This window comes from Gymnoscopelus braueri (genome assembly GCF_963280865.1).
Source record: "Gymnoscopelus braueri genome assembly, chromosome: 9".
NCBI lineage: Eukaryota > Metazoa > Chordata > Actinopteri > Myctophiformes > Myctophidae > Gymnoscopelus > Gymnoscopelus braueri.
Genome location: NC_137610.1, coordinates 14,333,073 through 14,347,000, shown reverse-complemented (window position 1 = coordinate 14,347,000; position 13,928 = coordinate 14,333,073). Strand labels below are relative to the sequence as shown.

Genomic DNA, 13,928 nt, shown 5'->3' with positions numbered 1-13,928 from the left:
CTGCACGTCCCTGAGGCAAGACAACAACTTGATTTGATTGACACGTCAGACAGATAAATCATGATGAACTTTCTTACCCTCAGGGTATGGTTGCAAGGACCATTGATTTCCCTCATGGAAAGGAAACATTCATAATATTACTGTCCATAGTTGGAAAAGCAATCGACCGAGAAATGCTTTTTGGAAAGAGAGTTGACACATACTGTATAACACCAGTATTTAAAAGGTATCAATTCCAGTCACCTGGACTTTAACCAAGGCATTTTTGCACTGCCAACCTATATTGCCATCACTACCGCTAGCGATATGTCATGTTTATTTCAATGCTATATCAATTTAACCTTTCCCATGGACATTTCTGTGAAATGCTACTGACTAGACACTTTTGATTCCCGCTTCCTGTAGTCTGCTCTTGGGATAGACCAAGTTCAGATATCCATCTAATTTACACAAATTACTCCTCACTCAAAAGAAATTTGTAAGAATAGCTACTTATTCTAACTATTTGGCTCCATCTGCTCCTCTGTTTAAAAAACTATATTTATTGTCTATCTATGAAATTAACACAGTCCAGTCTTGTTCTTTCATCTATAAATGCACTTACCTTTCAAATATGCTTCCTACACCTTTTAAAGAATATTTTAAGACCAACTCACGAGTTCATAATCATAATACTAGACAATCCGATAATCTCCATCCTCCCTTCAGCCGTACCACACATAGCCAGTTCTCCATTAAAGTCAGAGGTTCTTTACTTTGGAATACACACATACTTATTGCCAACTCCTCATCTTCACTCAGTAACTTTAAACATAGACTGAGGGCCGGCCTGATGAATCAAGCCTCTCCATCTACCATTTACAGTAACATAGCTTTCTGCATGCACACACACACACACACACACACACACACACACACACACACACACACACACACACACACACACACACACACACACACACACACACACACACACACACACACACACACACACACACACGTGCACACACATGCACACTCCATACACAGACACTCGCACCCACACATTGAACTGCACTCAAGGTATTTGTGTTTGTCATGTCTTATGTTTGATTATTATGTTTAACTTGATTATTATGTTTAACTACTTGTTTATTATTTTTAGGTGAGAACCTTTATAAGCCCTTTATGGGTTTCCTTTTCTCACCTGCACTTATTTCTGCGTTGTTTTAATAATGTTACCTTTGTTCTGTTTTTTTATTGTGCGAATAAATAAATCAAAAATCAGATCCCCTCAGACTTACCAAGAATGCTTAGCCTGGTTCCATACCATAGACCCCGCCCACTCTCTGAGTGGACTGCCTCTTGGTCTGGAGTTGTAAATGTGAACCTAGGACTTCTCCGGTACAAAATGCGTTGTCCAATGAGAGGCGGAGGTGGGCGTGGGGATCCCTTAGGATTGGTTTAGGGAATTTCTAATCCCCTCCCCCTTGTAATCCCCGACACTGGAGCCAATTTCAGACTGAAGCTCCACGCAGCTGATAATCAGGCTAAAGAATGCTATTAAACAGCTTACATTTGGGGAAATGGAAAAATCTGATTTGTCTGTCCCTGCCTAATACAAATGCTCAATGCCCATGTACAATTTCAGATAGATTGTAGGAGAAAAACGTATGCAGACAGACCAATTCCAAGTCCAATTCTTTCAATTCAACTCATTCAACCATCATCAGGCATTATTATTAATAAACCGATGCCTTGTGTGTGGTTCAGGTCTCAGTGTCACTGCTATTCCATGGGCGGTGTCTCCCAGCCGGAAGAGGTCACCTTCAGTGCTGCTGGACCCTGGTGAGTCATCGTCATTACTCTATTACTCTATTACTGACTACCACAATTATTGTAACTCTGCTACCTGTTACTCACAGTATCCTATACTGAGACATTAAATAAGTAGGTTTCAAAATACAATTTAAAAATAGTAAAAAAAATAGTAAAAAGTAAGTAAGACCCTGGAAAGACATTTACAGTTTCACGTTAAATGTATTTTAGATATATGTTGTTCCATTCAAAACATTTCACTTTGTACACAGGAGTGTACAAATTGTATTTTTTGGACATTTTGGTTACAATGCTAAAATCTGAAATTCAGGGAGAGAGACGGTACTAAAACTCTGCCGCCTCTCGCTATTACAGTTTACGACACACCACACTACTGCACTGTCACTCTGTCACTTTGAGGACACGATAAAAACGGCTTGAGTGACGATTCTCACTCGGATGAGATGAGAAACGAGTAGCCCTTAAACCTAGCCTTGTCCTTGATGACTTTGCCTCTGACTCTAATCCCACTCACTCTCTCTCTATCTCTAAACCTCCCCACCACCACTAACCCCACTCTCTCTCTACCCCCCCCCCCACCTCCACTCTGTCTCTCTCGTCCTCCATCAGCCTGTGCCGAAATGGGAAGTTGGAGTGTGTGCAAGAGGATAGAGGTAAACCCCCACCCGCCCCCTTCCTCTCCTCCCGCTCCTGACTCTCCTCCCTCGCCATCGCGCCGCCAAACAAAGTGCCGTTTCAGGCCGTGCTCCCGTCTGCTGAACCCAAGAGCTTTATATGTCTGAAGTCGGAGCTTGTTTCCCATGATGCTTATGGGGGTTAGAGAGAGGGAGGGGGGCTGGTTTCCTTAAGTCTGTGTGTACAGTGTGTGTGTGTGTGTGTGTGTGTGTGTGTGTGTGTGTGTGTGTGTGTGTGTGTGTGTGTGTGTGTGTGTGTGTGTGTGTGTGTGTGTGTGTGTGTGTGTGTGTGTGTGTGTGTGTGTGTGTTTGTGCGTGTGTGTGTGTGTGTGTGTGTGTGTGTGTGTATTTGTACCTTTATACAGTATGTGTGTTGTCGGCTTGTGTGTGCGTGTGTGCGTAATTCTTTTGTCACGCACACACACACACACACACACACAGACATCCACGTATGCTTGTGTGCATATATATACAGTATCTGTGTGTCTAATCACTTTGCATGTGATGTATCGTGTACTCACTTTGTCAGTTTGTGCAAAATGTAGTTAGTGTTTGTGTAGTCACTGTGTTTACAAGTTTGCATGTGTGTTAATCATTGTGTATGCGTGCATGCGTGTTTGTGCCTGTGCGTGTGTGTGTCTGTGTGTTTCAGAGCCGGAGATGGCGGAAACGGGGGAATGTCCTGAGGGGAAGGTGTACCACAGCTGCACGGAGCGGACAGGGGGCGTGGCCTGTGAGCCCACCTGCCGGAACTTGATGTTGAACCTCACCTGTCCTCCCAACACACCTTGCATCTCCGGCTGCGTCTGTACTCCAGGGTAAACGCAAGGACTCGCCGGTTCTAAAAATAAACCCTTTCACTGGAAACTGTAACTACATTTCACATCATAACTTAACCCATTAAGACCAGAAACGCATCTGTATATCATTTTTTGATTTCTTTGGCTATTCAAAAATAGCAAATATACAAGCTCATAGCGCGGCACCGACTGCCGCGCTACAAGCTTGTAGATCTGCTATTTTTTTTGGAAAAACAATCGTGAAAATGTGTCAAATCTTTGAATATATATTTTTAAAGCGAACATTTTTAACTCAAATCTTTGCTTCTGGGGGGGTCCCTGGAACAAAACACTTTGAGATGGGGGTCCGCGACCAAATACATATCATTTTGGAGGTCCTTGAGAACCACTGATATAGAAACATACGTTTTTCAAAAAACTGTTGGATTTAGAAGACATTTGTAGAATCCCCAGAAGCAAAGATTTGAGTTAGAAATGTCTGCTTTAAAAACATATATAAAGATTTACACAAATTGTCAAAAATTTTCCAAAAAAATGCAGATCTACAAGCTTGTAGCGCGGCACTCGGTGCGGTGCCGTGCTATGAGGTTGTAGATCTGCTATTTCTTTAAAAGCCAAAGACATCTAAAAATGATACACAGAAGCGTTCCCGGTTATAATGGGTTAATGACTTTGTGCACCATACTACTTTTTTGACTTTGAATGCGTTCGCTGTGTGTTTGACTCTGTTAGGGGCTGAGTCCTGGTGGCCTTCATAACTTCATAACAGTGTTCAGAGAGGGCTCCTTGTCACAATAGTTTGTTCCTGTTTATGTGATACTGTATGTGTTTTGCCCATATAGCTTGGTGCTGCACCGCGGGGAATGCTACTATCCAGAAAACTGCCCCTGTGCCTGGATGGGCCTGGAGTATCTGCCTGGAGAAACTGTCGAGACCCCATGTTACAGATGGTATAGCCCTCATACTGTACTATGATCTGTCATGCATCCATTATATACCTGTATATATTGTGTTCTTCAGTATGAAACAGTAGATTTTTTGAATTGCTTAAATTGTTTAAATGAACAATATCAACTATTCAATATTATTTTCAACAACGTATGTCAAAATTTTGCTGATTTTAGAAAATAGAGTAGAATAAAATAGCCTTTGTTTGTCATTGCACACTGCACAACACAATTCAGTGCGACCCCTCAGTAGTAGATACTGTACAATATACATAAAAACACCAGCAACAATCAGCATATGAAATTCTACACAAAAACGACAATTCATTTGCCGATTTTTGAAAATCCTTATTAAGAACGTTTCATAGAAAGTTATGTTACAATATCTATCAAATATCTACAGTATATGCATATTGAAGTTTAGATATTGTGCTATTGCTGTCAAGCCATTTCCCTCCAGCAGTATTAGTACAGAATATTGTTGATGCGGTCATTCATAATATACATAATATAACGTCTTAGCATTTCCTGTGCAATTCTCAATTGAACTGTCCCCCCAATGTATGCTGCTTCTTATGTCTTTTATGTCTTCTCACGTCCGTCCACCTTCACCGTGTCCACAGCGTTTGTCACCATGGCTTCTTCAACTGCAGTTACTCGCCCTGTCCGGCGGTGTGCACGGTGTATAGTGACAGACACTACCATACCTTTGATGGCCTGGAATATGACTACTACTCTGACTGCCAGGTCTACCTGCTCAAAGTGAGTGAGGAATGTGGTGTGTGTGTGTGTGTATTTGTGTGTGTGTGTGTGTGCGTTTGTGCGTGTGTGCGTGTGTGCGTGTGTGCGTGTGTGCGTGTGTGCGTGTGTGCGTGTGTGCGTGTGTGTGTGTGTGTGTGTGTGTGTGTGTGTGTGTGTGTGTGTGTGTGTGTGCATCTGCATGTGCAAGTGTGTGCGTGTGTGTATGTGTGTATGTGTGTGTGCGTGTGTGTGTGTGTTTCTATGTCTATCTCTCCATCTGTGTCTTGGTTCCTGTGCTCCAGAGCGTAGATATGGACATGCATGTTTACCGTGTTGCGCAGGAAAATCAATTCTTGTCTAATGGAATGGAATGAAGTGCAGTCACAATAGAGGGCAGATGGTGAGTGTGTGTGTGTGTGTGTGTCTGTCAGGGAAGTGTACGCGGGTGGGAGTGAGCTGGTATGTGTTTAAGGGCAAAGGAGGAGCATCCTGGACATTTCCTGGCCAAGACAGATTGGGATCTGGGAAAGCAGATCCAAGGAGCTCGTTTTCTAATCTTGGAAGAGAAAGTGGCTTTTAATTAGAGCAGATTGAGGTGTGTGTGTGTGTGTGTGTGTGTGCGCGCGCGTGTGTGCTAGAGAGGGAATATAAGAGTGTGTGAGTGTGTGTGTGTGTCCACGTGCACGCGCCAACGTAATGCAAGTGGACGTAGTGCAAAGCTGTAGCAACACAAAGGCAGCACTGTTCACCACAAACCCCAGGGCTCCTGCGCTCCCAGGGATATAGAATTAGAATTAGCAGAACAGGCATTCCGATTCAAACAGAACGGACCGACCGGCCACTGCGCAGACCCCGGGAGAACGGAGAGGCCGGTCTGGGCCATGTCTTTAATAGCCTCGAGCTGCTTCCTCTTCTTGTCACCTTTCCCTCGACCACACTGATAGCATTGAGCTGAACTGGTATCGGGTTCCAAGTTCGCATCCGTCCACCTATGGCTATCTCGTTCTCTGCACTATATAACGTATCCCTTGTGCGGAACTGGCAAACCACTAGCATTATGGTATAAGCTAATGGTCTGCTTTTGTATAGATGGCCTTTTTCCAAAGTGCTTTACAATGTATGTATTACATTCGCCAAGTCACGCCACCGACAGTGGAGGCAGCCATGCAAGGTACCAATCTGCCTGTCTGGAGCATAGAGGTATAATATAACTAGAGGGCGGATTGCCCCGCCCCCAGCTATTCATTTCAATGAAATTGCTCAGTGGCGTTTTTAAGCACCCGGAAGCCTGCCGGAAGTAGAATTATTGAGACGTTTTTGGGGACATTTCGAGCAGCCATAGAGTTGAGCATGCGCACTAGTGTCCTTTTTGCGTCCTACGGCAGCCCGTGTGTCAAGGAATGAACGCGAGATATTTATTAAATACACTCGAGATGCACATTTATATGTAAATGCATATGTATTTATGTATATTTATACTCATATATAAATATCTCTCAGTATGTTTTGCTCGTGCATGTATTTCTCCCCGCCTGCAGTTCCAGCTTTGGCCACTGGGGTGGCGGCTTCAATGTTTCTCAGCAACTCTGGGGTCTTGGTCTGGAGCAGTTAGGGGTTCAGCGTATAACATACGCTCATAAAATGGCGCTCGTTTGGTGCAGTGGTAAAGTCCCTGGCCACCACCACGTAGGGTGTGGGTTCGAATCCACCGTGGTGCAACCGGCTTTGTTGGGCGTCTATCTATTATTACATTTGAGGAAAGTCAGCCTTTCCGGTGGTGCGACTGAAGGCACTTCGTTTTTAATCATTTGTTTCGCCGAAATAACGACAATAACATCTCACATGTCACTACAACACCAGTCATAACGTGCGCAATTCATTCACGCAGTTATTCGTCCACTTCTCATTGCTCAACACACATTTGCCCCCTCACACCATAATTAAATCCGTCCAACAAAAAATTCCCCACACATTACCGACACACCGGAAGGTGAGACCTTTTAGGAGCCTCAAAGACGTTGCCAGGTTGCACGAGAGTAATACGCAATCCGCTCCGTCAATTTTCCTCCGGACGACAAAAGGCCAGCAACAAGCCACCAGGTTGATGCCAAAAACACCACAGATGGGGACAGACACGCTGGATCTATATAAATAACATACCTATGCCTATGGACCTTTCAATATATTCTACATATACATGTTATATATTATTAACAAAGGCTAACCTCTTGCTAATCCAACGTCACTTCTAATAACTTCAACGCTTACAATAACCGGACGTGGCAACACTACTACGCACACTCACACCCCGCCCTGTTGCTACAACGACCATCACGGCATCACGGTCCCCAGTCCCCATAACGTCAGACTTTCCCATTGAGCCAACACTACTCAGCGACGACGTTGCTTCTCAACACACAGACTTCTTCAACAACGACCAGCTCACTGGAGTAACGTGAACCGTCTCTAGCGAACCCACGGTATAGTGATCCCCCCATCGAATGTTGCTGCGCATTAAGTAGGCTACTTACGGTAGGAGTTGCTCCGTGTGGGCGAAAGGTCCTGAAAGATACATAACGTATCTTATTCAATCTTCTGTTGTATCAACACGTTACTCCAGTACCAGCTCCACGTCTTTCGCATCCCCGCTCCACTCAGGTCAGTCCCAAGTCGGCCCCCGCATCGCCCCATCATGTAGACCAGGGGGGTCCCAACCTTTCTATTCATAGGGGGGGGGGCGCTACCCACCAAGACTCATTGACTGGCTGGTGCCTGCTATTTATATGTTAGGAAATCACTACATAATTGCAACGTCACGCATTACTTCACCTGAGTTACATCTTCCGCCAGTTGCACTTCAATGTTCACATGAAATGATAATCCAGTTTAGTCTTTCATTAGCGCTGGCCAGCAAAAATCAAAATACAGCGTGTAGTCGTGTGACGGTAAACACGTTGCAGGGATCAAGGATCAAGACACCAAGGACTCGACAGTGATGTCACTACTATGCGACACGGAAGTAGCACGGCAGAAAGACCCCAAGGATTCGTCGCTGATGTGACTTCACTGACGAATCTTTGGACATGTCACCGACTCAGCTTTTCCCCGTTGTTTACATCCTGGCAATGCTCGGTTTCACATGTGTACCACCCAGTTCTCAAGCACAAACAGAGAGAGAGGGAGAGAGACGGTGGATCTATATAAATAATATACATATGGATATTAAATGGATATTTATATATATTCTACATATACATGTTATTTAGTATTACACAAGAGAAAGACGGTGGATCTATATAAATAAGATGCATATGAATATGGCTATTATTTGGCTATTTATGTGTATTCCATATATTTTATTATATATAAATAAATTACATATTACAATTATTATTTCAATAAACTGTTAGATATCATCATATTAGACATTACAATAATATGTATTATTATGTATATTATATCTTATGCTATAACAAATATTATATTACTGATGTTATATATTATATTATTATATATTATTACATATAATAATACATTATTATATCAAAATGTTATATGCTGTATTACAGTACATAACACATATTTAACATATACATTATATCTACAATACAAATATACATACTATTATGACATAAGAATACATACATATTTTAATATATTTTTAAATTTTATATAATAGACACATGAGCCATAAATGAGCCAGTCTTTACAACGGCTCTTTGAAAGGGGTTCGCCATGTTTTCATTTGTATCCCACGATTTTGTTGGCTAGGGGGCTAGGGGGAAGGGCGCCCGTAGGGCGCCCTGACCTCTAGTACGAATACAATTGGCCCGTGTTCAGGGGAGGGAAGCCGGGCGAGGGAGGGTGATATTGGCCATTGCACGTATTCCTACGGGCTGGGGGCGGCACCTGTCAGCGGGGAGTGTTGGGCGGGAGGAGTAGGACGAAGGCCCAAGTCCTCCCGGTGGGGTCTCCTCACTGGTAGGTGAGTCAGTAGGATACAACAGCAGTGATGTGTGTGGGGAGGAATTAATTGGCATAATGACTAAATCGGGGAGAAAAAGGGGTCAAAAAAGTATTGGCTACTCTAAATTTAAAATAAATAAATAAAAGAAAGGATGCTTATAACACCTGGAGGAGGGGGGATCAAACCGGGAACCGTGCAATTCCCAGACGGCCACTCCACCTCCTGAACCAATGCCGACCCCTTAACGGGGATCCTATAATGTAGTAATAATAAACTAGTGCTGTGATCAGTCTCTAGAGCAATGGTTCTCAAACGTTTTATTGTCATGGACACCCAAATTGATATGTATTTAGTCATGAATACCCATTTGAAAATATTTTGTGGCAGGGACCCCCGTAAGATATTTACGAAAAATAGAATAGGATAAATTAATGTGGTACCCCCTGAAGGACCCACTTTGAGAACCAGGGGTTCAGAGTGGAAGGAAGAGACAATGGGAAAGAGAACACTTAGAATTATAGAGACACACCGTATGATGGCGCATTGCAATAACCATGTAATTGTGATGATTCCTCTTTGTTTGTCTTGTCTCCAGAGCGTCGGAGAGGCCGAGGTGTCCGTTGTGGCCCAAAACAAGGACTGCTATGAGAGTGGCATTGTCTGTATGAAAATACTGGTCATCCATGTGGGACTGACCAAGATCTACTTCACGGACAACTCTGGCACCCCTGTATGTACCATGTATACATGAGAACACTGTTCAATTTAAAATAAACAACACATACACACTTATGTATGTTTTCACACACACATGCACGCAGACATACACACATAGACAGCAATGCTAAACATACATGTACTGAGTACACTCTTCTAGATTTGTTTTATTTCATCTACCAATGTGTAAGCCATGCGTGTTCCTGTATTTGTCCTGAACTCAGAGCCCATCCACCGTTTTGGGTCGGGGGTTCGAGTTTGAGCTGTGGAACGCAGGCTACTACACCGTGGTCCACTTCGCCAGCCAGGACCTCACCATCCTCTGGGACCGCAAGACAACCGTGCACATCAGAGCTGGACCGCAGTGGAAGGTCTTTGTTCATTCAGACACAGTTAGACAACCCACACTGAATAGAATGATACAGGGCATAGCCGTGGCAGCCATTTTGTGGTTCCACAGATAGAAAGCTCATTAGAATCAAGATTCACCAGGAGTCTGGATGGCTTGGTTCCAGGCTTAAAACTATTTATATAAATATTTTTGGAAATCTTGGGAAAAATTAACGGGCTTACGATCTGTGGAACCACAAAATGTGCTATGCCCTATATTATGTCTAATATACGAAATAAAGCATGATTTTTCATTTTTTCATTTGAAATATATTTGAGGCGTTTGTTTAGAAAAGCATCCTTTTTGCCTTTGCGTCCAGGGCCTGCTCAGAGGGTTGTGTGGGAACTTTGACACGGTGACAGTGAATGACATGACCACCTCCAGTCACATGGAGGTCAACAACGCACAGAGCTTCGGGGACAGCTGGGCACTGGGACAGGTACAACTCACCTATGATCAATTCAGCGTTAATTTTTATTGTTTATTGTTTATTATTTATTTGCGCATTTAAAAACAACTAATTTGTAACAACAGCATAATAGTGGGTTGTGCAGGTGTGATTTTGAAAACCCTGGGGGGGGGGGGCAATTTTGAAGATCCACTCCATTCAAAATCTGGTCACTCTGCTCTGGTCCGCTCACATGCTCTGTTTGGCACCAGTTTCTGTCAGCAGGGAGCGGAATTGGGAAGGATGGCATGTTCCTCCACATGTGTTACACCCTCCCGGTGAAACTCCTCACTGTCTGGTGAAAAAAGAAGCAACTGGCGATTCCATGTGTATGTGTAGGCATGTGGTTGTCTATATCCTCCCCAGACAAAGTAGGGGTTGGCAGTGTCAGGGACTATACACATGGGGAAAATTAGTTTAACAACTTAATTGGGTAGAAAATAAATAAGTGAATCCAATTTAATATAAGTGGCAAACAAAGGTTCTTCAATCTTGCTGGCCTACCCACCACAATTGGTGCTGTAGACCAGTGGTTGTCATGTCAAGGACCCCCAGATGAATATGCATTTGGCTGCATCTGAAAAGACATTGTGCCAGAGACCCCGATTCAAGATTCTGTTGTTAATATGTTTAAAACATATAAAAAATTATGTTGCCTTTTCTCTGCTACAGTATCTCTTCTTTATGTTGCCAAGCTTGCTTGTTTGTTTGTTTATTTATTTATTTCAGGAGTGTCAAAAGATTGTGTTCATATTTATGAACAATTGTTGTTTCTATGTGTGTTTGATAAATCCGGAATTTGTTAGTAAGTATCCCCTGACTCAAATGTGTGCACAATTTTATGAAAATATTGATACATCTCTTTCTAGCCTGTTTACTCTTGCTCAAAGTGAACCTCTTTTTTACTTCTAAGCCTCTCCCAGGTATCTCTCTCTTTCTTTTCTCACTCCTTCAAAGTCTCTCTCACTCACCCTCCTGCGCTCGCTCTCGCAATTTTCTGTCCATCTCCCTTGAGTGTTGGTGATATTTAAGAGTAATCAGACACTTTATCACCTTCTTGGTGTGTGTGTGTGTGTGTGTGTGTGTGTGTGTGTGTGTGTGTGTGTGTGTGTGTGTGTGTGTGTGTGTGTGTGTGTGGGTGCGTGTGTGCGTGCGTGTCAGTGTGAGAGTGATTATGTAGTTAAGCGACCGTGTGAAGGGGACTTGGCCAGACAGCCATACGCCAAGAGAGAGTGCGCTATCCTCTACAGCGACATCTTTGCACCTTGTCACAACGTGGTATGTGCACACACACACACACACTCGCGTGCACACACGCACGCACGCACGCACACAAACACACATGCACACATGCACACATGCACACACGCACATGAGCACATACACATGAGCGCATAGACATAGCAGACACATATGTATGTATGTATAACCAAACAGATGCATGCATACATACAAGTACACGCACGCACGCACGCACGCACGCACGCACGCACGCACGCACGCACGCACGCACGCACGCACGCACGCACGCACGCACGCACACACACACACACACACACACACACACACACACACACACACATACACACATACACACATACACACATACACACACACACATACATGCACGCACGCACGCACACACACACACACACACACACACACACACACACACACACACATACACACATACACACATACACACACACACATACATGCACGCACGCACGCACACACACACACCTACACACACACACACACACACACACACACACACACACACACACACACACACACACACAACTGTACGTGCTTTGCAGCGGTAGAAAGGTTATCCTGCTGGCAGTGTGGCAGTAGGTTGGGGACAAGGGTATGGGAACTGTTCTTATCTGATCCAGGGCAGTAAGCTTTGGTCCTTAGAGATCAACACCAAATACCACAGATACGAAATACAAAGCTTACACACACACACACACACACACACACACACACACACACATACACGTGTTCTTGCATTTTCTCCTACCCACACACATACACAAACACACCATATTTTGTTATGCACAGTCACGCACATGCCTGGTTTGCCTACACACATGAATTCCCTTTACAAATCTCAGGATCATGTAGATGGGATTTTGTCATAATATGTAATCCCCTGGAAGGCCAGCAGATGGCAGCAAATGCACAACCTGGGGTCTGCTGCGCTACTTACTAATGCGCTAATTACTTTTCTGTATCTTTATCCATTATTCTTCATAAGAAGCAAAATATGCATAGCCAGTGGCAGATGCTGGGTAGAAAAATACATGAATAAAATACAAACACTAGCACATTTCTGTCTTTTATTCTAGTCAGGTACTTTATTCCTCCACTGGAAGGAGGAATAAATGAGAAGAGGTTGAGGATTTAAGTTTATTTTCTATGAGCAGCAGTGTATGAGAATAGGTCAAGAAAGGACACTGCTTAACACAGTTGTGTGTCCAGCTTAGCACAGATACACTCTTACCAGGAGCAAAAGGTTCTACTGTATTATATGGGACTGAAAAAGGTTTTATTATTCTTTCTAACCATTTGAACCCCAGCATGCCTCGGGGGGGAACCTTCACCAAAAAAATAGCCGATCTACAAGCTCAAAACGCGTGGCATCGCCTATCTCAGGTCCAGGTCTACAGGGTTTAAGCGGTTAAAATTCATTCTAAAGGCCAGTTCAGATCTAAGATTTGTGATTAGATGGGAGTGAAACAGGTGAGTGGTTCTTATTATGGCGTGGCTCTGCAGGAAGCTGGCCGTCTATTCACCTGTTTCCTAGGCTGTGTGTTTCCACTTCCTGTCGATTTGATCCAATGAAATCCAATTAAACTGGTCAGATGACCAATGATATCCAATGAAATCGACAGGAAGTGGAAAACACACAGCCTAGGAAACAGAGGGTCGTTTGTCTGTTTGTCTGTCTGTGTTTGTCCTGGACTAATGTCGACGACTTGGACAGAATAAAGCCAAATTCCTTGTACACATTGCCAGGTTAACTTGGTACCTCTGGTAATTCACATTATGTTTTATACTTTCTGAAATGTTTAACTTTAATTTTATTTTATAATGGAAGTCAATGGGCTGAAACGTTGGCCAATTTTAGAGTCAACACCATGCATACTGTATATATTCGTCATAGACGAATGCTGTCACAGGCTGGCCACATTAAAGTCCCAGATCCACATTGGAGTCACACTGTTGCCGTCCACATGGAGGTGACTGTGAGTGTCTCTGTACATCAGTGGCTGCATACGCACACAAATGCTGCCAGCATGGGGTCGGCATTCACTGGGGGTCACCCTCTAATTAGATTTGTATTATTAACATTCTAAAATGATCCTGTACATATCAAAGTGATGAGCACAGACAATGATCCATACACGTTTCTGTGC

The 13,928-nt window shown here is 43.5% G+C and overlaps 1 protein-coding gene across 1 annotated transcript in view; it reads left to right on the top strand.

Annotated features, from left to right (window-relative positions):
* otogl (otogelin-like) overlaps positions 1–13,928 on the top strand; it is a gene marked incomplete at its 3' end in the record, with an annotated part of 64,577 nt that overhangs the window by 19,402 nt on the left and 31,247 nt on the right. The window contains exons 21-29 of the mRNA XM_080438039.1: positions 1,753–1,827; positions 2,428–2,471; positions 3,145–3,310; positions 4,135–4,242; positions 4,863–5,001; positions 9,543–9,677; positions 9,889–10,035; positions 10,375–10,494; positions 11,665–11,781. Coding sequence (XP_080294165.1) covers positions 1,753–1,827; positions 2,428–2,471; positions 3,145–3,310; positions 4,135–4,242; positions 4,863–5,001; positions 9,543–9,677; positions 9,889–10,035; positions 10,375–10,494; positions 11,665–11,781 — 1,051 coding nt within the window. The remainder of the gene's footprint in view (positions 1–1,752; positions 1,828–2,427; positions 2,472–3,144; positions 3,311–4,134; positions 4,243–4,862; positions 5,002–9,542; positions 9,678–9,888; positions 10,036–10,374; positions 10,495–11,664; positions 11,782–13,928) is intronic.